At 36.8% G+C, this 23,552-nt stretch overlaps 1 protein-coding gene across 1 annotated transcript in view; it reads left to right on the top strand.

Moving 5' to 3' along the window:
• Window positions 1-23,552, top strand: part of COL25A1 (collagen type XXV alpha 1 chain) — a 554,610-nt gene that overhangs the window by 420,576 nt on the left and 110,482 nt on the right. The window contains exons 10-11 of the mRNA XM_049786981.1: window positions 1,122-1,157; window positions 21,218-21,244. Of these exons, the coding sequence (XP_049642938.1) occupies window positions 1,122-1,157; window positions 21,218-21,244 (63 nt within the window). The remainder of the gene's footprint in view (window positions 1-1,121; window positions 1,158-21,217; window positions 21,245-23,552) is intronic.

The following is a 23,552-nucleotide window of genomic DNA, read 5'->3' as shown; positions in this document are numbered from 1 at the left end:
GAACCCCTTTTGCAATTACCCAAAGCACCAAGCAAAGCCAATAGCCAAAAATCCTTGTTCAATAGTAAAATGAGTGGTTGGATAGCTATGTGTCTGGGTTTAAGTATCGTTTGTCCTTTGCTTGAAAAGCTCTTTAATGAAAATGATTCAAAGGTTATATGTGTTTCGTTTTGCCATGGTAAAGAAATAAAAATCAACACAAACACAGCTTCAATACTTGATATATGACTTCACGGAGAAGTATGTAGTTTCTAAGATCAGAATATCAGGAAGAGGGGGCCAGGGCAATAGCACAGCAGTAATGTGTTTGCCTTGCATAAGGCTGACCAAGATGGACCTGGGTTGATCCGTAATGTCCCCCGAGCCAGGAACGATTTCTGAGTGCATAGCCAGAAGTAACCCTGAGCATAACTGGGTGTGCCCCCCCATAAAAAGTAAAAAAAAAAAAAAAAAAAAAGAATATTAGGAAGAGTAATACAGGTTTAGTTTGGAAAAGGCAACCCAACACAGCAATTGAAAGAAATATGTGGAAAGGGTGCCTTAAGGTGACCTTTTGACAATTTTCATGCATTTATTTAGTAATATTTTAACATGTATTTATAGGGACTGGAGAGATAGTTCAGAGGGGAGGGCATTTGCATGCAACCAACCCAGAGTGCAGAACCAGGAATTAACCCTGAGCATAACTAGGTATGGTCTAAAAACAAAACCAAAAAAAAAAAAGTATTTATGATATAACTTTTGGACTAGAAATTTACTTTTATATATTACTTTAGTAAATTATTTCAATAGTATAGAAATAAAAAAATATTTCTCCACAAATTAAAAAATTCAAAATGACTGTATTAGTAGGGAAAAACTATGGTCAGCCCATAATCACAAATGTTTTGGCATATTTCATTTATATATCCCTTTAATTGTATGTGTGTTTTTTTTTCAAAAAGTTATGTTTTAAAACTTCTCACAAACCCCGTTATGAAAGAAACTGCTGTGAATTTGTCCTCTAACAAGAGAGACTTTCAGTATATGTTTTGCTGTGTTCCAGAAGATACTGTGCAGAAGAAAATAAAAACGAATGTTTGTTTATGGTATTAATAAGATTATCACTGTTTCTTTTTAAGGGTGAACCAGGGAAACCAGGAGAACAAGGCATGATGGCAAGTATCTCAATTTACATTTTCTATGTCACCAATGGTGAGTTAGTCCAATCTAACTCTGGTCTTAATCTAGACATTGTATTTATGTTGCAAGTGTGGGACAAATGTAGTTATCCTATGGTTTCTAATAGAAAGAAGGAAAGAAAAGGATGGAAGGAAGGAAGGAAGGGAGGGAGGGAGGGAGGAAGGAAGGAAGGAAGATAGGAAGGGAGGGAAGGAGGGAGAGAGGAAGGAAGGAAAGAAGGAAGGGAGGGAGAGAGGAAGGAAGGAAGGGAGTGAGGAAGGAGGAAGGAAGAAAAAGAAAGAGAGAAAGAACGAAAAGAAGGAAGGATGGATGAAAGGAAGGAAGGAAGCTGCTGAAAGTTTAAAAATATTATAAAACTGCTTAACACAAAAGGATGCATTTATTGTTTTATCCTGGACAGTGAGCAAAACTTGGCGCTTCTATACATTCTTTTGTTTTTATTCTTGTTACTGGTTTTTTTTTTGGGGGGGGGCATCCCCAGTGTTGATCAGGGCTTACTCCTGGTTCTGTGCTCAGGAATCACTCCAGGGTGCTGGGGTGCCAGGGATCAAGCCCAGGTTGACTCCATACAAGGCAAACACTTTTCTCACTGGACTATGGCTTTGGACTTTTCCCTACATTCTTACAATAGGCAACTTTGAATTCTCAGGAGTCCTCCTTTCTCTCTATATCTTTACACATCCTGCTTAAATTTCTGTCATTGCTTCTAGCTTCAACACTGATGCATGGAGTAGTATCCTAGACCACACAATTCTGAAATAAAATAGTTATATATGTATGTATGTATGTATGTATATATGTATGTATGTATGTATGTATATATAAGCATATATTTGTTCGAGAGTTCCACGAATAAGTAGTCTTGCTGTTAAGACCAAGGCAAACGCCCTACCACTGTGCCATTGCTCCAGCCCCAAAATAGGCATATATTTTTAAATTATAAACTTACCTTCCTTCAATTCCTGTGTACTCTTGGGATATAGTATGTGAATCACAACAGAAGCCCATTTGGCTACAACTTCTACCTTCAGACCACTTAGCAAGGGTGTTCTGCCTAGTCCTGAATTAATCATGATACCCACTTCTTGTACCCAATTTCCCATATGGTCACAAGTTGTACAATGAAATTCTTCCTGGATAAGCTGTCTATAGGCCTTTCCTTTTTTTAAAAAAAATTCTTCTAATTTATTATCATTTTTTAAATACAACAAGAGAATTAACTGAAAGTTTATGTGTAATAAAAGGATCTTCTAACTTGTATTGTATGATTTTAGAAGATGTGAAACCATTTTTAGAAGGAAACGTCCTTGAATATATCAAGAAAAGTAGATCCAGTCCTAAACCCACCTCTAAGTGACTTCACTGTGAGTGTTACCAAATAACCACAAACCAGATCAACAAATTGAACTTTATATCCCGAACTCCCCTATCGTTCCCTCCAGAGCCCATCCCCCTCTTCCAGGAAGTCACCAGAGATTAGCCTCGTCTAGCATTTGATTTTTTTATTAATAGAATCGTGCAACATGTACACTTTGGTGTCTGGCTTCACTCATTCAACATTATGTTTGTGAGATCACCCACTTCTGTTTTAATAGCTTTTCCAGCTGCTTAAAAAAATTTTTAGAAGGAGGAGGCTAACTTCCTTGACTATCCTGTTAAAACTCCATCACTCAAAGGGCAGTAAATGAACAAATGGCCTGTCTGACCTTGGGCAAGCCACTTAACCTTTCAATTTCTCATCTGTAAAGAAAGCATAATAAGATACTCTCTGCCTCCCTCACGAAGTAGCCAAAGGAAAATGCTGCAAATTACAGGAAAGCACTTTAAAATATATAATGAAGAACTCTGAGTATGTTATTATTATTATCACTCAATTGTTTCCACCAGAGTAAATTACAGGTGAGCATGGATTTATATAACAGATGTATTCCTGTAAAGTTCTGTATGAATCAGATTTTCATAAATCAACATCTCTTAAATGTGCTGGAGAATTGTGCTCTTTAAAGCAATTCTGTTCACAATCTTTCGTAAAACAATATAATCCCTTAATTCCTCTTCCTGATAAACTGAGTGTTACCTCTTATATTTGCTTGAAGTAAAATATTTCTATGATTTAAAACGTTCATTTAAAAAAGCCAGTTGTGCTTGCTGCCTTATTGAACTGTTTTCAAAGAAAGAAGGAGAATACTGGAAATATGATTTGTTTTCATGAGGTGAAATCTTTTTTTTTTTTTGTAAATTTTTTTTCTTTCAAATATATTATGTGTATGAGAGTCTGTGTGTGTTTTAGCTTAAAATTCTGGAAGCCAGCAAAGTGCATTGTCCTGGGGGTATTTTCTTAGTAGTGTAGGACTGGTGTGAAATCCTCCTTTTTACTGACCTCCCGCTATAGGCAGTAATTCCCCTTCTACCTCTCTCAATGACTACTAGGGGAGAATCAAGTGAGATCCTAACCACATGAAAATGTGATCCACCGAGAGTCCCACGAATGAGAAGTCTTGCTGTTAAGACCAATGTCTGGTGACACAACTTGGCAGACAGAAATGCCCTATGTGGGGTGTGAGGGCCGGGGTAATATGCTGTTGACTGGCTTGTAGACTTTAAGTACATTACCCTGTGGTCTACTTAGAACTTGAGCATATACCTTCCTCCTTCTCTACTCCATATCATCACTGTTCTCAGCTTCTCCTCTGTTATAAATATTCTTACCTATCACCGCACATGAATAGTTCTCCCTATATTCCCCAACTCATCCACCAGTTTAAACAAATCAAAGGGGGGTGGGACCAAATTCCATCTTTCATACAGTCTGCAAAGCCTACAGGCTGGCTAATTTGTGTGTGGAGAGGGAATGTGGGGATGGAGTGTGGTTTTGAGAGCTATTGGAAAATAAATTTTAAATATTTTTAATGCATGAAAAAGTTAAGAACTATCTAAAACTAAGTTCTTCCCAAGTTGTTTATATGTCAGGTGGGGAGTGTTTTATCATTCAGTCTAGATCATTTCTATTACAAAAATAATCATCCAGAGATTTGGAGCATCTCTGATAGAATAATAATAATAATTAGGTGGGGTATACAGTTTAAGTTGTCCCACATTTATTTAATTGTGCTGTGCAATTTTTTCTCAACATGACCTTTGGGTTTGTGAACAAGTTAAGTACGAGATTTTTTTGTTTGTTTGTTTTTTGTTTTTGGATCATACTCAGCTTCTCTCTGGGATTACTCCTGGCTCTGGGTTGGGGAACCATATGGGATGCCCAGGTTGGAATCCCGGTCTGTCCCAGACCAGTTGCATGCAAGGCAAATGCCCTACAGCTATGTTATCACTCCAGCCCCAAGTACGAGATTTTTAAAAAGCAAAAGCATAAGTGTAAATAAACTGGATTTTCTCTAAATAGAGAACTGTTCCAGCTACTATAATAGATCAAATCAAGGACTATCTCTCATAATATTGGATTTTTAAAAGATTCTTTAGAAGTTTAAACAACATTTTAAAATGTATTAGCTTTAAGGTAATGTGTTTACTATTATGTTGACATATATGATCTTGAGGCTCAGTTACCTTAACCACGCTAATGCCTCCACTCACGGCCCCCATTCATGCTCCAGTGTAAACAGTACTTTTGAAGGCAGTTTTCCTTTTGATGTTCTTACCATTTAGTTCTATAATTTTCGACAAATTTCATATTGTCAAAGGCAAAATTGACAGTTTGGGGGAGGAGATCTTCTCTAGAAGATATGAAAAAGACAAATTTTATCTATGTAATAAATATATAATATGTATATTATATATAAATATAATATACCAAAGATATAATCTAGTTTTATAGTTTTTGATCCAACATAATATATCTAAGGTTTCACAGATGAAATCCCTTTGACCCTGAAACACTTTCTTCCTTCTCTCCCTCCTCCATCATGAGCTATCCAAACTCTACCACAGAGATGTCCACCTCTATCTGAATTGTGGATGTCTATAAAGTTAAAAACTCAAATGCATCGATGTGAAGTTTGCACTGAAGTCCAAAACATTATAGTTACCTTCAGTTTTTTCCTACAAATACATTAATTACATTTCAGTCAAGTGAATATCAATGTTTCTATCCATTAGTAACCTAGACATTAATAATGGCTTCTACTCCATTGAGAATAAGACTGAAATGACTTATCCATGGATCAGTTGACCATGAGTAAATATGGTGACCCCCACACTGCACTCACAGACCTGAGAAGGTGCTCCCTATTGCTTAGCTACTCTGGGCCCAGCCAGCTCTCCCCACCAGCATAGAACAGCAGCAGCAGCAGCAGCCCTTCTGCTCCTGAACTTCATCTGATGAGAGAGACGCACCGGAAGTCTCAAACCACAAGCAACATAAGTGTCCACAATTGTCTTTGTAGATATCAAGCCTAATGAAACCCATTTTGGTGAGCTATTATATCTGTGGGGCAATCAGGGTGCATTGCCTCCTCAGCAATCCATCTCTTGTTGCATTATGGACCCCAGCGTGCAACTCTCAATAAAGTGTGTGGACACAGGGAGCTTTGTATGGATTCTTGAGCAGATGCTCCTGCAAAGGGGCCTGTCAGTCATCTCAGTGTGAAAACAGTAGCACCAAACTTCCCTTCAATTAGGGTCAAAATCAAAAAGTCAGCTTTCAAAGGAACATGTTCAGTAGTGACCCCAAAGCATAGCCATGGAAGAAAAGTCTGGGAGGAATCCAATATCTGAATGGATGATTGTATTTTCTATCTTACTTTGGTTTTCTTCATGAACTCGGGATTGTATATCAGTTCTATTTGTGACTTTGGTTCCATTTAAAAACTGGCTAAGTGTTATTGTCCTAGACAAATGAAAATAATTGGGGCCTCAGATTTGTTATCCATTAAAGGAGTGAGATAGAAGTTATAGGCGCGTCTCCTTACAGCTCTTAAGTCCTGTCACCCTGCAGTGTTTTCATTGCAAACACACAGACACAGGAGGGAGTCCATCCGCAGAGGCCTTCTGACCTATTCTGTGAAGAACTAGACACAGTAATTAGTCTTTACACCATTTCAATGAAAGAAAGCCTTGAAAAAATGTCTCCTTCATGAAGCCCATCTATCATCAGTTTCCTGTGTTATCAGCCTCTGAATTTTGTGATTATAGGGTCTATATAGAATTGTCCAAAAAGGTCCCAGCATGAATGAGGAGACATGTGGAGGTACCTGCTCTTGGCCGCCCCCACTTGTTCTTCCACATCCACTCAGTTTATTTCTGAGCTGATGGCTCTGATGACTCTTGCTTGCACAAACTGACTTTCTTTGTTTTTGTTTTTGTTTATTGGGCCACACCCAGAGACACTCAGGGGTTAATCCTGGCTATGCGCTCAGAAATCGTTCCTGGCTTCGGAACCTTATGGGACGCCAGGGGATCAAACTGCGGTCCGTCCTAGGTTAGCGGGGGCAAGGCAGACACCTTACCACTTGCGCCACTGCTCCGGCCCCACAAACTAACTTTCTGAGAGGTTCAAGTGCAAAATCCGCACTCTTATTCTCTCATTTATTGTTTGGTGTGCCCTATAGGTATGCTTCCCCTTTGGAGGAACAGACTTCTCCCATTCCCTGCAAGAGATTAGGGTGGTGAATTCCAGAATCCAGGTTCACAAAGTGAAGTTTCAGGTCACCCCTACCACATGAGGAGGGATATGGCAAAACCATAGACAAGGTGTGGACCCAATGCATGAGTCTGGGAATGGGTGTGAAACCATAGCACAGCAGGTAGGGCATTTGCTGTGCATGCAGCCAACCGGATTCAATCCCTAAAATCCCATATGGACCTTTAATAACAACTCATTATTATTACTCTATGAGTTCATAGCCAGGAGTAACCCCTGAGCAACACTAGGTGAGCACTCCAAAAAACAAAGACAAAGAGAGAGAGACTGGCAGGGCCCAATAGCTAGATGGATTCTTGAGAAAAAGACTTTGTTTACCTTAGAAAAAAACTTTAAAACCACTCAGACACATCTGCAAACTCCCCCAAGTTATGTTAGCTGCCTTTTCCTCAGCTCCATAGTACTCATCACAGCAAACAACAATTGTGCTTGATTCGGTGCACCCAGTAAACTGAATAAGTGGTAGGCAGGCATGCATCAATTCATCAGGTATTAATAGAACAAAATCAGTTTAGGTGTTCCCAACAGATGACAGTGCATACGAATCATATAATGTGTGTGGATCATTGGAGTAATTAAATGCCTGGTTTTCTTGGGGAGAAGAGTAAAGTCATGGTATCATTTTCTAGTTACTAATAAATCATTTCTTGTTGCTGAAATCAAGACTATTTTTAAATAAAATGGAAAATATTTAGAAGAATCATCAATGTTCCTGCAAAATAGAAAGAGCATCAGAGAGAATCAAATCACACCTTAAACAAATCACAAGGCAGTGAGCGACAGAACTGAGTTAGAATCCAGTTCACCTAATGTTGAGCTAATTGATTAGATCTGTGCTTTGCTAAACAATAGCCAAGAGCCATGAGTATCTATCTACATTTAAATTAATTAAAAGTAAGATTAAAAGTTAAATTAAATTAAAATTAAGATTAAATTAAAAGTCTTAGGATCCCTGCCACATGCTTTTCAACATGGCTGCTGCTCAAGACCACTGGCTGTCTGTTTTGGGACCAACCCCATCCTGAGGACCCTGCTCAAGCCATGTGAATGGTGATGAGATGGTCCCAACCATGAAGGGTGGGGTCCAAGAGACCTGGTCATTTTGCAGCTATATACTTCTCCTAGTCAATGAACCCTAACAAAACATACAGAAAACATCACCCTACAAGCATGACAAGGGGAAAACAATGAAGACCAACACCAACACCATGCATAAAGAATGAAGATGGCAGCTCCAATGACCCAAAAAAAAATGTGAACCACCTAATTAACCTTTCAGAGAAAAGGGTTAGAGAAGAAATATGGAAGATGTTCATAGAACGCAAAAAAAAAAAAAAAAGGCATGAATCAAGCTAAACTAAACACAAACAAGAATCAGGAGGATATGAAAATAGAAATGAGAAAACTCCAAATTGAAATAACAGGTCTGAAAAACTTGGTAGATGAAATGAAAACCTCACCGGAAAACCTCTCCAATAGAGCAACAGCAGCTGAGGACTGAGTCAGTGAGCTGAAAAATAAGATACATAACAATTCCATACAACAGAAATGATTGGAAAAGAACCTTAAAGCAAACAATCAGACAATGAGAAAATCTTCAAAGAATGTGAACAAACAAAAATAGAAGTCTATGAAAAAATGAACAGAAACAACATAAGAATCGTTGGAGTTCCAGAGACCCAGGGAAAAAATCCTCAAAATCAACAGGACATCATTGCAGAGAAACTCTGGAGCAAAAGAGTGCATGCAACTAAATCCTGTATGAGGTTCAGCTAAAAGAGATCTGAAGAAAAGCGTCCAAGACACTTCTTAGTCACAATGATGAATCCCACAAAAAGGAAAGAATACTGAAAGCAGCAAGATCAAAAAGGAAAATTACATTCAAAAGAGCATCCTTAAGATTTACATAGATCTGTCACAAAAGACCCTGAAGGCCACAAGACAATGGTAGGATATAGTGACAAAACTAAATTAAATGAATGCTTCACTTAAAATACTTCACCCAGCCAGACTCACATTCAGCTTTGAAGAAAGTATACATAGTTTTACAGATAATAAAAAGAAAAGCTCACAAACTTTACAGACTCAAAACCAGCTTTAAAAGACAAACTGAAAGTCTACTTTAAGACAAGACAAACAGACACACCAAACTCCCACACAAAAATGACACTAAATCCCATCATAATTATCTCTCTCAAAATTAATGGACTAAATGCATCAGTTAAGAGACACAGAGTGACGAGAGAGGAATAAAACGAGTGCCTGGATGGCATTCAGGTAATGACAAGCAGATAAAAAAAATGATATCCATATATTTCTCATAATGTTCCTGTCATTACTTGATAGGTACCCAGAATGAAACCTGGCAAGAATATACTCGCTTTAAAAGGAGAAATAGAAGAAAGTGGCCTTATATACATACATACATACATACATACATACATACATACATACATACATACATACATACATATTCTCCAGGATAGAACATATGCTCCAAAAAATCAAGAAGATAGAAATTGTACAAATTACCTTCTCAAATCATAATGCACTGAAATTAGAAGTAAACTACAGACACAGAGGGAAAACTTGGTAATTGAACAGATCACTACTGAACAATTGGTGGGTCAGAGATGAAATAAAAGAGAAAATCAAAAGATTTTTGGTAACAAATGCAAAGACACAAATTACCAGAATTTGTGGGTCATGGAGAAAGCAGTATTAATAGGAAAATTTATAGTTTTACAAGCATACTAATGTATGGAAGAAGGGGCCTACATAAGTAACTCAATGACCCTACTTATAAAATCAGAAAGTGATCAACAAAATGAAACAAAAATAGGTAGGCAGAAGGAAATAACAAAATTTAGAGCAGAAATTAATGAAGTCCAAAAAAACAATTTAAAAATTAATGAAAGCAAAAGATGGTTCTTTGAAAAATTCAACAAGATCAATAAACCACTAGCAAAGCTTACAAAGAAAAAGAGAAAGAGAAACCTGATAAACTGAATTAAAGATAAAAAGAGGGCGATCACTACAGATACTACAGCGATTCAAAGTGTGATCATAGACTACTTTGAGAATTTTTATATCACAAAACAAGAGAACCTGAAAGAAATAGATAAATTCTTGGACTCTTATAATTTTCACAGTTGAATGAAGATGATCTAGTATATTTAAACAGACCCATCACTATTGAGTAAATTAAAATAGTAATCAAAAGTCTTCCCCCAAAACAAAATCCCAGGCCCAGATGGATTTATTAATGAATTCTTTCAAACCTTTAAAGAGGACCTACTACCAATACTTTTCATTTCAGGCTCTTTCAGGAAATTAAAGAAACAGAAACACTACAAAATTATTTCTATGAAGTTAATATTAAACTGATACTAAAACCAGACTAAAATACTGGAAAAAAAAACAAAACCAACTACAGACCAATATCACTGATTAACACAGTTGTAAATATCCTCAACAAAATCCTAGCAAATGGGATCCAATGCCTCATCAAGAAGGTCATGCACTATGACTAAGTAGGTTTCATTCCAGAGATTCAAGGATGCTTTAACATATGTAAATAAAGCAACATAGTACACCATATCAACAAAATAAAAATAAAAACCATGTGGATCATATCAATAGATGCAGGGAAAGCATTTTATAAGATCCAACACCTATTCTTGATTAAAAAAAAATCTCATCAAAATGGGAATGGAAGGAACTTTTCTCAGTATAGTCAAGGCCATTTACCACAAGCCACTGTCAAATATTATATTCAATGGATATAAACTAAAAACCTGTCCTCTAAAATCTGGTACAAGACAAGGCTGCCCCCTCTTATCTTTCCTATTTAACATAGTACTGGAAGTACTTACCATAGCAATTAGGCAAGAAAAAGATATCAAGAGCATCCAGATAGGAAAGGAAGAAGTCAAGCACTCACTGTTTGCAGATGACATGATAATATATCTAGAAAACCCTAAGGACTCTACCAAAATGCTTCTATAAATAATAGATTCATATAGCAAAGTGGCAGGCTACAAAATTAACACGCAAAAGTCAGTGGCCTTCTTGTACAGCAATAATGATAGAGAAGAAATAGACATTAAAAACAATTCCATTCACATTAGTGCTTCAGAAACTCAAATACCTTGTAGTCAACTTAACTAAAGAGGTAAAAGACCTATCCAAAGAAAACTAAAAAACCCTGCTTCAAGAAATAAAAGAGGACATAATAGAATTGAAGGAGACACATACCCTGTTCATGGATTGGCAGGATTTTGATCATTAAAATGGCAATACTCCCCAAAGCATTGTACAGATTTAATGCAATTCTGCTAACGATACCCGTGCCATTCTTCAAAGAAGTGGATCAAACACTCCTGAAATTCATTTGGAACAATAAACACCTATGAATAGCTAAAGCAACCTTTAGGAAAAAGAAGATGGGAGGCATCACTTTCCCCAACTTTAAATTGTACTACAAAGCAATTGTCATCAAAACAGCATGGTATTGGAATAAATATGGATCCTCAGACTAATGGAGATGGTGGACATTAGGTGACAGGATTATTGCACTGGTGAAGGTGGGTGTTCTTTTTTATGTCTGAAACTCAACTATAGACATGTTTGTAATTATGATGCTTAAGTAAAGATATTATTAAGATGTATATAATGTTAAACATTTACTTTCTTACAGTGCACTAGCCCATCTGAAGATTTTATTAAGCTCATACATTTGTGTCTACTATATTGGATTCAACAATATAGATCATGGCTATGATTCAAGACATTTATTTTGACAGTGCTGATCTTGATTAAAAGCACACCTGAAGAGTAGATGAGTATGTAATCTGGTCCTCAATTTCAGTCCTACTAATCCAGCGCTTTTTATCAGCTATTGTTTTTCAGCATTCTTGATTTAAAATAGAAAAAGTACTTACACTCTACTTGATATAAATCACGTTTTCCTGAGTGTGGTGTAGGGTGAGAGGCCTTTGTGAACCATAAATTTGTTTCCTTTATGGTTCACCAGGGAGTCTGCTTAATCACACTAGGTTGGGGAAGCCTGTTAATTTCACTTTTTTTCAGGGTCCTTTCCATTTGGGGTTTAGCAACAAGGAACAATTTATTAAATAATTGGAAGAGATGCAGTGAGCTTAGTTCAGGCTCAGGTCTCTATAGAGAAGTGATCAATTTTCTGCTTAGCTGCCTAATCAGAGCAGAAATTTTAAACACCTCGGTCTGTCTTTAATGGCTGGTGGTAGGTAATGTTCAGAGTTTTGTCTTGGGTTTTGCTTTTGTCAAGAGGTGAGAAAAAATATATTATTACTTTAATTTCCTGAACTTTAAGATAGCTTTTATGGAAGTCAGCACCTCAAATTTTTGAGAAATCCTAATAAATAAATCATTCTGATTTAATTCTTCTCCAAGAGCAAGCACATAAGATGGAAAGATCAGAATTAATTCATAACAAGAAAGTCACTTAAAATTTCTGTCAAGTATTTATAACTGAATATAAGGACATGCATTGTATGTATTGTATTCAAAATGTGCCCACAACTTCTCCAAATAATATAAATTATGGAGTGATATATTCAAAACAAAACTCTAAAATACTTAAACAGAAAAAATTTTCTCTGAATCATAATTTTTCCAGTGATAAAAGTATGATCATTTGAGTCTTAACATAGTGGAGAAAATTTGCTAAATGGAATTTTTTAATATTCATTAACATATATGCTTCATTTTACTCCAAATTTATTTATTCTGGTAGGCACTGACCTGGGTGCTAAGTGTGCAAGATAATATATATGTCCTGAAGAATTTGATTTATGGTCAAGTGGGTTAAGTCTATATGCAAATGTATGAAAATGCTAGAGTCTGTTGAAATGTGCTAGAGAAACCCAGAGGCTGAAAACCAGCCTGTTGCAGGTAAAAGCCACAAGAAGTGAAGGCTGGTAGCAGATGGACTGTGTAGAACTGAAGATAGACATTGGGCCACAGGACTGTAGCATCCTGATCAACATAGTCCTGTCTCCTTGCTTAAACTGTGACCCTCCAATCCAGGTCAAGGAAATTATTGCCTTCTGTGCTGACAGCATTTCAGCACACTCTCACCTTCTTAAAACTATTCTTAATTCTTTCCCTTTGGCATTTCCACACACTTGAGCTGTGTAGCCTGAATCATGTAAAACTTTATGTGAATTATACTCCAGACATACATATCATTGTCACAAGAGATTATGTTCCTTGACCTTCATTCACTCACTCAGCATCTTAGCAAAACATGGAATTTTATTTAATATTAGGTAAATAACTCTTAAATAAATCCTCCATAAGTCAGCATGTTATTATTTCCAACAGTTATTTACTCTTTATAAACCAAATTAAATCTGCTCTGATCTTATGATGCATTGCACCAGGATAATAATATCACTCCAAAATTTTAATTTAAGTCTTACCCAGAACTCTTTTTTAGTTTTGTTTTGTTTTGTTTTGTTGGGTCACACCCAACAGCACTCAGGCTGGCTCAGCACTCTGGCTCTATGCTCAGAAATCGCTCCTGACAGGCTCGGGAGACCAGATGGGATGCCGGGATTCGAACCTCCATCCTTCTGCATGCAAGGCAAACACCTTAACTCCATGCTATCTCTCGAGAACTCTTGAGAATGTCAGACATGGATGTTTTATGACTCCAGAAATTAGATACTACATGTTATCATTCTTCCCTATAGATATAGAACCAGACTTTAAGAAAATATGCTCTTCATTTGGTCTAATTTTTAATTAAACTGTGGAAACAAATATTAAGTCGAAATGGCTTAATATGCTGAGAACTTTTCTCCTCCCCTTAGCAGATGGATCTCTTCTTTGGGGCCCCTGAGTGTGTGTGTGTGTGTGTGTGTGTGTGTGTGTGCCTGTGTCTGTGTGTCTGTGTGTCTGTGTGTGTGTCTGTGTGTGTTTATGAGCAGAAGCTGGTTGGATAGTCTTGTGTGCAGAAAGGATGAGCAGTGTTCAGAGGATCAGATTTTACTGTGAGTCGTCGGGGACAGAGCAGGAACTGTGTCCACCTCCTGTTCACACAGAAAATCATTTCCTAAGAGCAGGCAAACCAGAGCTTGTCAGGAAACAGGTCCCAAGAGGCATCCTAAGCACATAGTTTGAGAAAGTTTGCATCTGCACAAGTAATGAATATCTCAATCAAATTTGTGATGACATTGGTAGTGTAAAAAATCATTAATATTTTTATGTTATCACCTAGCAGGCATAAATTTTTTCATGATCATTTTTTCATGTTTTAATACTGACAAACTGAAAAAAGCAAAGCAGATATAAAATGGCGTGAAAAACATCAATCCCTCCACTGCCTGCTTTGAAGATAAACTTGGTGGGTAATTTTTTTCTACTGTTTGCACACTGGTTTTCTATAGTGTCATGGACCCCATAATTGGGATGGCTTCCACTTTGCTATTTTAATACAAAATCCACAACTGAATTCACTCAAAAACACTCATTCAAAAGGTCCTTCATAGCTGTTCAAACTAACAAACTGTGTTAGTATGATCCTGGCCAACTCAAGGGTTCTGCTGTTATCATTCCTACTTTACATACAAAGTATCAAAAACACTTGATTTACCTTTTGAATTCATTGAGCCATTCTTATAATGTTTTCTATATTCAAAGTAAACACCCTGTTACTTAGAAATAGCTACTAGGCCTTACAAATAAGAATTATCTTCCTCAACCTACCTCCTACTATCAACCTTAGCCACTTCAGTCATTCTTGAACCTACTTATTATAATCTTTCTCCATTATATACATGACTCTGCCTCTCTACAACCTCAAGTAGATATCCCTGGGGCCTTCACTGACCTTCTTGTGACTCCTATTTTCTTTAGCATTTTTCACCTGACAACTAAATAATTTCTTTATTTACCATCTTTCTCTGTTCCACTAGAATATGAAGTACAGGAGAGTATGTATTTTAGCTTCTTTTGTCTCATTATATTCCCCTATTGGGATATGACTAGAAAAGGAGTGGACACTAGAAAACTATTTTGATGGATAATAAGTGAATTCAAACAGACAGTAAAAATCATTATAATAGAATTGATAGGGAAAGAGAAGTAATAAAGAAAACTAGAGTGTTGTTAAATCTATGATGAAGGAAATGCTGTCATGGAAGCACTTTGGAGAGCAAAATTAACTCTTAGGAAGGAGATACTGACCTTTCAATTGAGAAATGGGAACTGAAGGAAGACCAAAGGAAATGAAAGCACATTCACCACAGGAGCAGAGTGGCAGAAAGGCAGAGGTATAGGGATGAGAAAGACAGGCTTTTGTAGTAAAGGACAACCATGAGGAAACTTGGATTTTTCTTGAAAAGCTATGGAAAGGCACTGAGGAATTTCTCAGCAAAGATAGAAGCACATTATTACTTTGGTGAGATGAAGACACAGTGGCCCTCCTGTGGATGTGCATTAGGTGCTAGGTAAAGAAAAGAAGGCCTGACTAAGAAAGTCATCACCAAAGAGTAGGTAATTTTTTAGTTAAACCTGGGTTGTTGGAAGGGGGGAGTTGGAAGATGAAGTCAAAACCAAGTAAGTAGTTCACATTTAGAACCACAGTTACCAAATGGGAACCATCATATTTCTTTAATTTAGTTGTTCTCCATATGCTGCCTGAAAATTCATATAATTTTCATAAATTGAATCTAGATGAGGAGAGGAAATGAAGACAATCATTGATCTTTAAAGGTGTTCACTTGTTGATAGCATTTAAGTTGCATAGCACTCCATAATCTGTTCTTAGAAATCATGTGGTCCAAAAACAACAACAAAATTTTTTCTTGAATTTTTTTATCAGGTTTTCAGTAGCTAATAGTCATTTTTCTCAAACTTTATTACTTAGAGGATTTTTCTCTAAGACATTTTTACTTCAAATTCACTCTTGAGAATTTTTCTCAAGTTCTCTGTACCCAAAAAAACCATTTTCCTCAGAATTTTCTCCTTTGATTTATTCCCTTGGGTTTTTGGATTTTTTGTTTGTTTGTGGTTTTTGTTTTTTTGTTTTTTTGGTCATGTTTTCAAAGACATTTTTCCTTGGAATTTTCTCCTCAGAGGTTCTTTTTTTTAGGTTTTTTACAGGTTTTCCACAAAACCTATCTTCTCAGGTTTATAATATCCTGTAAATATTTATCCTTAGAATTTCCTCCTTGGAAACTTTTCTCATTGTTTGCTCTCAGAAGGCATTTACCTCAGGTTTTTAAACCCAATAGATTTTTTTCTTCAAAAAAAATTTTGGGGGCCCATGAGATAGTACAGTGGATAAGGCACTGGCTTTACATGCAGCAACCTGGGTTCAATCCTAAGTACAGCATATGATCTCCTGAGAACTCTGAGCACAAAAGCAGGAGTAAGCTCTAAGAACTACCATGTAGACTAGACAGCCCTCCCTAAAGAATTTATTTCTTCATGATTTCTTCTCAGTTTCTTTTGCCAATAGACATTTACTCCATGTTTTTCCTAAGAAAATTTTCCCCCAGGTTTCTTTCTACCAGTAGAAAATTTTCTTGGAATTTGCTCCCCAATCATTTGTTCTGCTCATTTTTATTTATTTTCCCCACCCAGGGTCCTGTCCATTGACCAATGTTTTATTCTTTTTTATCTTTATTTAAACACTGTCATTTTAAAATACACATTGTTTTTAAATTTTTTCTTCATGGAATTTTTTTTTGGTTTTTTTTTTTGGGGGGGGGGGCACACCCAGTGTTGGTCAGGAGTTGCTCCTGCCTCTGTGCTCAGAAAATCACTCCTGGCAGACTCTGGGAACCATACAGGATACTGGAAATCGAACCCAGGTCTGTCCAGAGTTGGCCGCGTGCAAGGCAAATGCCCTACTGTTGTGCCATCTCTTCGGCCCCTCTTCATGAAATTTTGCCTCAACTTTTGTACATCAAAAACGTTTATTTTCCCCCAGAATTTCTAAAGAATGTATTCCTCTACTTCTTTATATTCAAAAGATATTTCCCTCATAAATTGTTTTCATAGTTTCCCCCTCAAAATATTTTATACCTAGTAGACATTTTCCTCCACTTTTGTGTTTAGAGATTTTTCTCCTCTGGTTTTTGCTCTCAGTAAAAATTCATCTTAGTATTTGCTTCTGTGATATTTTTTCTCATTTTTTAAAATAATGAGTAGATACTTAACTTGGGAATTTGCTCTTCAGAGAGTTCTGCTCAGCTTTATTTTACCCAAAGGACTTTTATTCAGAAAATATGCCTCTCAGTCTTTTCTCCACAAAGCTTTGTATCTAAATACATTTTTTCCTTAAAATTTTCTCGTAGATGATTTTTTTATTATGCATCTTTTTTTGCTCAGAATTTGTTTCTTTATACCCAATAGCCTTTTTTTTTGGGGGGGGGGAACCTGGTGATGCTCGGGGGTTAGTTACTCCTGGCTATGTGCTCAGAAATCACTACTGGTTTGGGGGACCATATGGGGTACTGGGGGATAAAACCGTGGTCCGTCCTAGATTAAGGTGTGCAAGACAAACATTCTACCATTTGTGCCACCACTCCAATATTAGTTCCTCTTGGACTTTTCTGCTCAAGTTCTTTATCTCACGAAGACAATTTTCTTCCAATTTTATTCTTCAGAGTGTTTTCTCCTGTTTTTAAAATTATACCAGTATTGATTTCAGCTGAGTTTTCTTCTCAGCTCCCAAGTTCATTTACACCCAATAATCATTTTTCCTCAGAATTTTTCTTAAACAGTTTTCTATTATTTATTAATACCTAAAATAATTTTTTTCTCAGAATCTCTCTTTCTTTTTTATACCCAATCTCTCTTCCTCTTCAGATTATAATACTTTGATTGTTATCTTTAGTAGAACCTCCAAAATTAAATTTAAAGGGCTATAATTTAATATGTTAAGATCTGAGTTACACTTATTTTGGCATAGTTATAAAGATATATTATAGATATCAGTACTTTAGACTCTAGATTATTTTCTTCTTGGTTGTATTCAAAATATATACAAATATAAATGTGATGACCAATATGCAAATTAGCAATATTTCTTTAATTTATAAAATGGTGTTTTTTTGGTCTTAGAAAAAATATTTGAGGGTGTTTAGAAATCTTGGTGATGGAGTGGTGGTGCAAGTGGAAGGTGTCTTCCTTGCCCGTGCTAACTTTGGACGGACCACGGTTCCATCTCCCAGCATCCCATATGGTCCCCCAAGCCAGGAGTGATTTCTGAGCGCATAGCCAGGAGTAACCCCTGAGCGTCATCGGGTGTGGCCAAAAAAACAAACAAACAAACAAACGAACAAAAAAAGAAAGTGTTAAGAAATCTTATAACACTAGAACCATTGACTAATTTTGAAATTATATTAAATAGTTGACTAATAAATAATTAACTATAACATTTAATTTAACTTTTATGTGGGTTGAAAACAAATCATTTTAAGATTGGGTAAGTTGGTATATCTTTGGCGATTAGCATATGACTTCTAATGGATATATGATTGTACTAGGGACCTCAAAACTAATTAAAGGTAGATATCTTAATTAATGGCAATGTATCCTAACTTTGAAAATAAATTTTTGTTCAGTGAGGTATTCATTTGTAAGCAATTTACTTTAATTTAATTTACTGACAAATATGTGATACGATTAGTAACAAAAAGATCCTAGGATGCATGAACATTGGGAAAATTCAGATCACTGACATACTGTTTTCAACTATTGTCAACTGCTGTGTTTCCAAGTGTGTGTGCCTATGTGTGCATTTGCACACATTCACATGTTTGCATGCTTACTTGAATGTCTGTGCATTGTAGTCAATACTTCTTTATTCCCACTTTTCTCCTGGTAATCAATGACACTGTTCTTGGCTTCCTCCAGCTTTTTCTGTCTGTAAGATCAAAGACGTATTGCACATTTTTGGTAGCTCCGAATATATCCTTGGCAATATGTATGAATAATATAGTTATGAATAATATACAAGACATGTACTCAATTCAAAATGGATGTTGTATCTTCAAGGCTGCTTTTGTTGAGATTTTTTTTTTAGAAAAACTAGACATTTTTCTAAACAGTTAAAGAAAATATTTTCCTTGTGGCTGTTTTTTGACTTTTATGAAATATTGGTTAAAATTGACAACAAATACAATTTCATGCATTTCAGAGCTTGAATAATAATTCTAAATTTCTCGTTTAATGTGTTCATGCAAGAGACCAAATAAAAAGATACCAGATTTGTTAGCGTGTAATTAAAACATTTTGTTTATAAGCTCTGATTTTCATCTTAAACAATTCCATTCCCAGGTTCTACTCCAGTGTAATAAGATATCCGATTTAGTGAACAATATTTTTTCCTCAAGTGTCAAGGTTCAGTTTCTAATGGGAAACAAACCTTTTTGAATTGAGCATCTACATTCTCAATCTAAACAGGGAATTCGCTTACTTTTGCTTTATGATTTCCTTTCTGACATCAACAGTTTAAAAAAGTAAAATCCTCTGGAGACACTTGGGAAAATGGAATCACAGACAGTGATAAACCAGAGTCTTTTCTTCACTCAGATCCCCTCTCACCACAATTTCCAAGTCCTGCCTCCCATTAGCATGAACAGTGACTTCCCAAACAATTTACCCAAGTAAGGAAATGATTTAAGTATGTTTATGTGCTGAGGGGAACTAACCAGTGTGGGGCAAAAGGCTCTGATATGGATGCACGAATAATTGATTGAGAAAGATCCCTCAGGGCAGAGGGAAGGATGGATTCCAGAATCTACTGGATGCCTTCACCCACCACTGGAGAGCCTCTCTCCAGTCTCTAATAGAGGCCCGCATTGGCTGGAATTGATGAGAACCATGACGGCAGGGGAGTTGACACCTGATCACGTGGACTTGGTCTGCAAACTAAAATGGGAAGACATTTGCATGGAAGGAGTGAGATATGGCAGGAGAATGTCTGGCTGCGCAGGTCCATCTGATAACAGGCTAATTGAAAAGTGAGCTGAAGAAATCCAGAAGGAATGCATAAAGTAGTATTGCATAGCGCACTGTCAGCTCCTGCAAGCTGATTGTAGGCAGAAATATAATCCGCATTATATTGTAAATCACTTCCTGTGAACACTCATAATTCAGATGCAAATATTCTCTAAATAAATATGCTCCAAAACATATATTTTGGAGGGACACATTCATTGATACTTGGGCTTACTTCTGGCTATGCCCTCAGGGATCACTCCTGGCAGTGCTCAGGATGATGCCAGATCAAAACTGAATCAGCTGTGTGCAAAGGAATCCTCTCTCTCTCTCTCTCTCTCTCTCTCTCTCTCTCTCTCTCTCTCTCTCTCTCTCTCTCTCCCCCTGAAAGAAAGAGCCTTTTATAGGAAATCAGAGTTCTTTTGCTAAAATGTACTTGAGATTACCATATCTCAAGATTTTGGGGAAAGAATCAGAAAAAAAGACTTTGCAAACATATGCACATAGGCTGAATTCTAGTTTTTTTGGTTTTTTTTTTGTTTTTGTTTTTTTTTGTCCTTTTCCACCATCCCAAACCTGGGCCTTTTCTAAATAAACTCAACAGAATCCTATCATGGGCTTTGTGGTTAAAGAATAAAATTGCTAAATCTTAAAACTGCCACATTTCTATTTTTCATTTTAACTATTCCCATTCTTCTTAAATATTATATTTCTCTCCTCTCATACTCCTCCCTAATCCGGGTATGAAAGTTGCATCAACCATTTAACTATACTGCTTGTTTTTATTTGTGGTTTACACAAGGAGCCACAATTAACCTTGACACTCTTTAATTATTTGTAAACATGATTTTGTTCAACTCACTAGACCACATCTCCTAAGAGGAAGAATAGAACAAAACATCTTTGTGTGAAGCCATTCAATTATTTCCTTTGCAATTCCTCTGACTAGAGTTCTGCAGAACTCATGCAAAGTGTCCTTTGCTGTGAGGAACTATCATTGCCTTTTAACTGCTTCTAGAAGCAAACATTTCCAGGCTCCTTAAATGAGATTGTTTGCAGGAAGAAACAGATGTACTGGAACCACCAAGATCCTTCGTGAAAGGGAAAAAAATCATAATCTTCTTGTATTCAAACAAGAATAAAGGAGGAGCTCCTTTGTATATGATAACCTACTGAAATTCTTTTGTCTTTGATTTTTGTCTTTGACAAAATTCTTTTGTCTTTTGTCTTTTGTCTTTGTCTTTTTGTCTTTTGATGTACAAAATATTTGCTTATTTTATTATGGCAAAGAGAAGCTTAGAGAATAGGACCGTTTTCATTGGTCCTTTAAGCATAAGCAATTACCATATTGTGTTAATCGAATTGTTTCTCTTTTTGTAGGGACCACTGGGGCCTCCGGGACAAAAGGTAGAGTATGAGCAATGCTATGAAGGTAATTAAGTTTCCAGTGCCTAAAAGCCTGTCTGAGCAGGGACAGGCTTAGCTTCTGTAAACTGTCTTGTCCCTGTCTATTTGATACATTCTACTTTCTAAAAATCCATCAGATTGTGAGTCATTCATGTCTAATCGACTCCCTTAGAGAAAAGTCAATAAATCCAGAGCAGACTTTTTTAAAACTGTCTGCCAAACATGTACGTAATTGAATTTTTAATTCAAATACTGCTTAATAATATTGGGGTTGGGGGGAACTAGCATGGAGGTAAGGCATTTGCCTTGCATGCAGAAGGACGGTAGTTCCCCCGAGCCTGCTAGATGCAATTTCTGAGCATAGAGCCAGGAGTAGCCCCTGAGCGCTGCCGAGTGTGGCCCAGAAACGAAAATATATGTACACACACACACACACACACACACACACACACACACACACACATTGCAGACCAAAACATAGAACAGGAAAGGGGTCTATGACACTGAAAATGAAATGTTTGGCCTTGCTCAAGTCTGAGGTGCCAAAGGTTCAGGAGAACAAAGGATGCATTTGCTGGAATTACTGTGTCTCGGTGGCCAATTAATCTATTAATGTCTTCGTTTGCTGAGGGAGACATAGTCCTATGAACTAAGTGAAAAGTCACTTTCTGATTGCCTTTGCAGCATTACCTACAATCCTCACAGTAGGCTGCTAGATTTTGATGGAGAGGATCTAGCACTCCTACAGTAAGCATGATACCCTTCTATTAAAGAATTGCAAACCAGTGCCTAGAGGGGAGGGGAGAGAGAGAGAGAGAGAGAGAGAGAGAGAGAGAGAGAGAGAAGAGGAAGAAGAAGAAGAAGAAGAAGAAGAGGAAGAAAAGAAGAAGAAGAAGAAGAAGAAGAAGAGGAAGAAAAGAAGAAGAAGAAGAGGAAGAAAAGAAGAAGAAGAAGAAGAAGAAGAAGAAGAAGAAGAAGAAGAAGAAGAAGAAGAAGAAGAAGAAGAAGAAGAAGAAGAAGAGAGAAGAGAGAGGGAGAGAGAGAGAGGAGAGAGAGAAGAAAAATGTCTTCCACTGAAACAAAGGAGAGGGCAACAGGGAGGGAAACTGGGAACATTGGTGGCAGGAAATGTGCACTGGTGAAAGGTATGGACATTGAATGATTGAACAACTTGGTAACTGTGTATCTCACTGTGATTCAATTAAAGAATTTATTTTTTAAAGAATCGCATCAATAATACAGTACCTGCAAATGTATCCCCAGTAGGTCCCTAGCTAAGAACTGCCTTCGCCATCCTCATCCCCCTTCTACTTTTAACCCACAGGGATTTTTTAACCTACAGGAAACCAAAGCAGACAATTGTATCGTAACAGGTGGGAAAGTTATTATTCTTTATCTTTGGACTCCATCAGAGAGAGACTTTTTCGTCCCCGACCCCCAGGAATGGGGCATGTGGCATCTGTTGAAACATAATCCTACAAACAAGTCAAAGCCCTTGAGTGGGACATCTTGTGTCTAGGAACACTGTGTCCTTTGTAATAATGTCTCCATTAAGCATGGTGTGAAATTGTAAAGCTCCCCTAATCCACACGCAGCCCAGATAACCTTACTGCCTCAGGCTTCAGGAAGGCTTTTAATGACCCACTCAATATAAGCATACAAAGCTCTGAGGAAACAGCAATTTGTTTTGCATATAATTACCGCAGGTTTAATGGACTTTATTTTTAGAGCATGTGGGGTGCATAATTACTTTCTTAGAAAACTTGTTTCCATTATTAATGAAGAAACTTGTTATCCTACATCTACCGAGAAAAATCTGTTTTCTAGTGTTAGACAAAGAAGAGGAAATGTTTTCTTGAAAATGGTTTCTCCAGAAACCGTCTCCCTGAAAGAGGGAGGTAGATAAATGGAAGGAAATGACATTAAGATTTGAAAACACTTGTTAATGTTTTTGTAGCCAGTTAAATGTCAGAGATTTTCCCAGGTAATATTAGCTTTCATCTCAGTTTATTAAATCAATGTCCAACCATGTATAAAAGCCAAGTTTAATGTGTGCAGCTAAATACAGAATCATTCGTGCACACACAAAATCTTTTTTATATTATCATCCAGGAAAATTCTATTCTTTTAACAATACCTTTACTTAAACATCACGAGTATAAACATGACTGTAGTTGGGTTTCAGTCACAAAAACAAACACCTCCTTCACCAGTGCAACATTCCACCACCAATGCCACCCATCTCCCTTCTCCTACACCTCCTGCCTGTACTCGAGACAGGCATTCTACTTCTCTCACTCATTAACAT

This window comes from Suncus etruscus, chromosome 14 (assembly GCF_024139225.1).
Source record: "Suncus etruscus isolate mSunEtr1 chromosome 14, mSunEtr1.pri.cur, whole genome shotgun sequence".
Lineage (NCBI taxonomy): Eukaryota > Metazoa > Chordata > Mammalia > Eulipotyphla > Soricidae > Suncus > Suncus etruscus.
The sequence above is the reverse complement of the archived record's forward strand: the minus strand, read 5'-3'. Positions and strand labels throughout refer to the sequence as shown.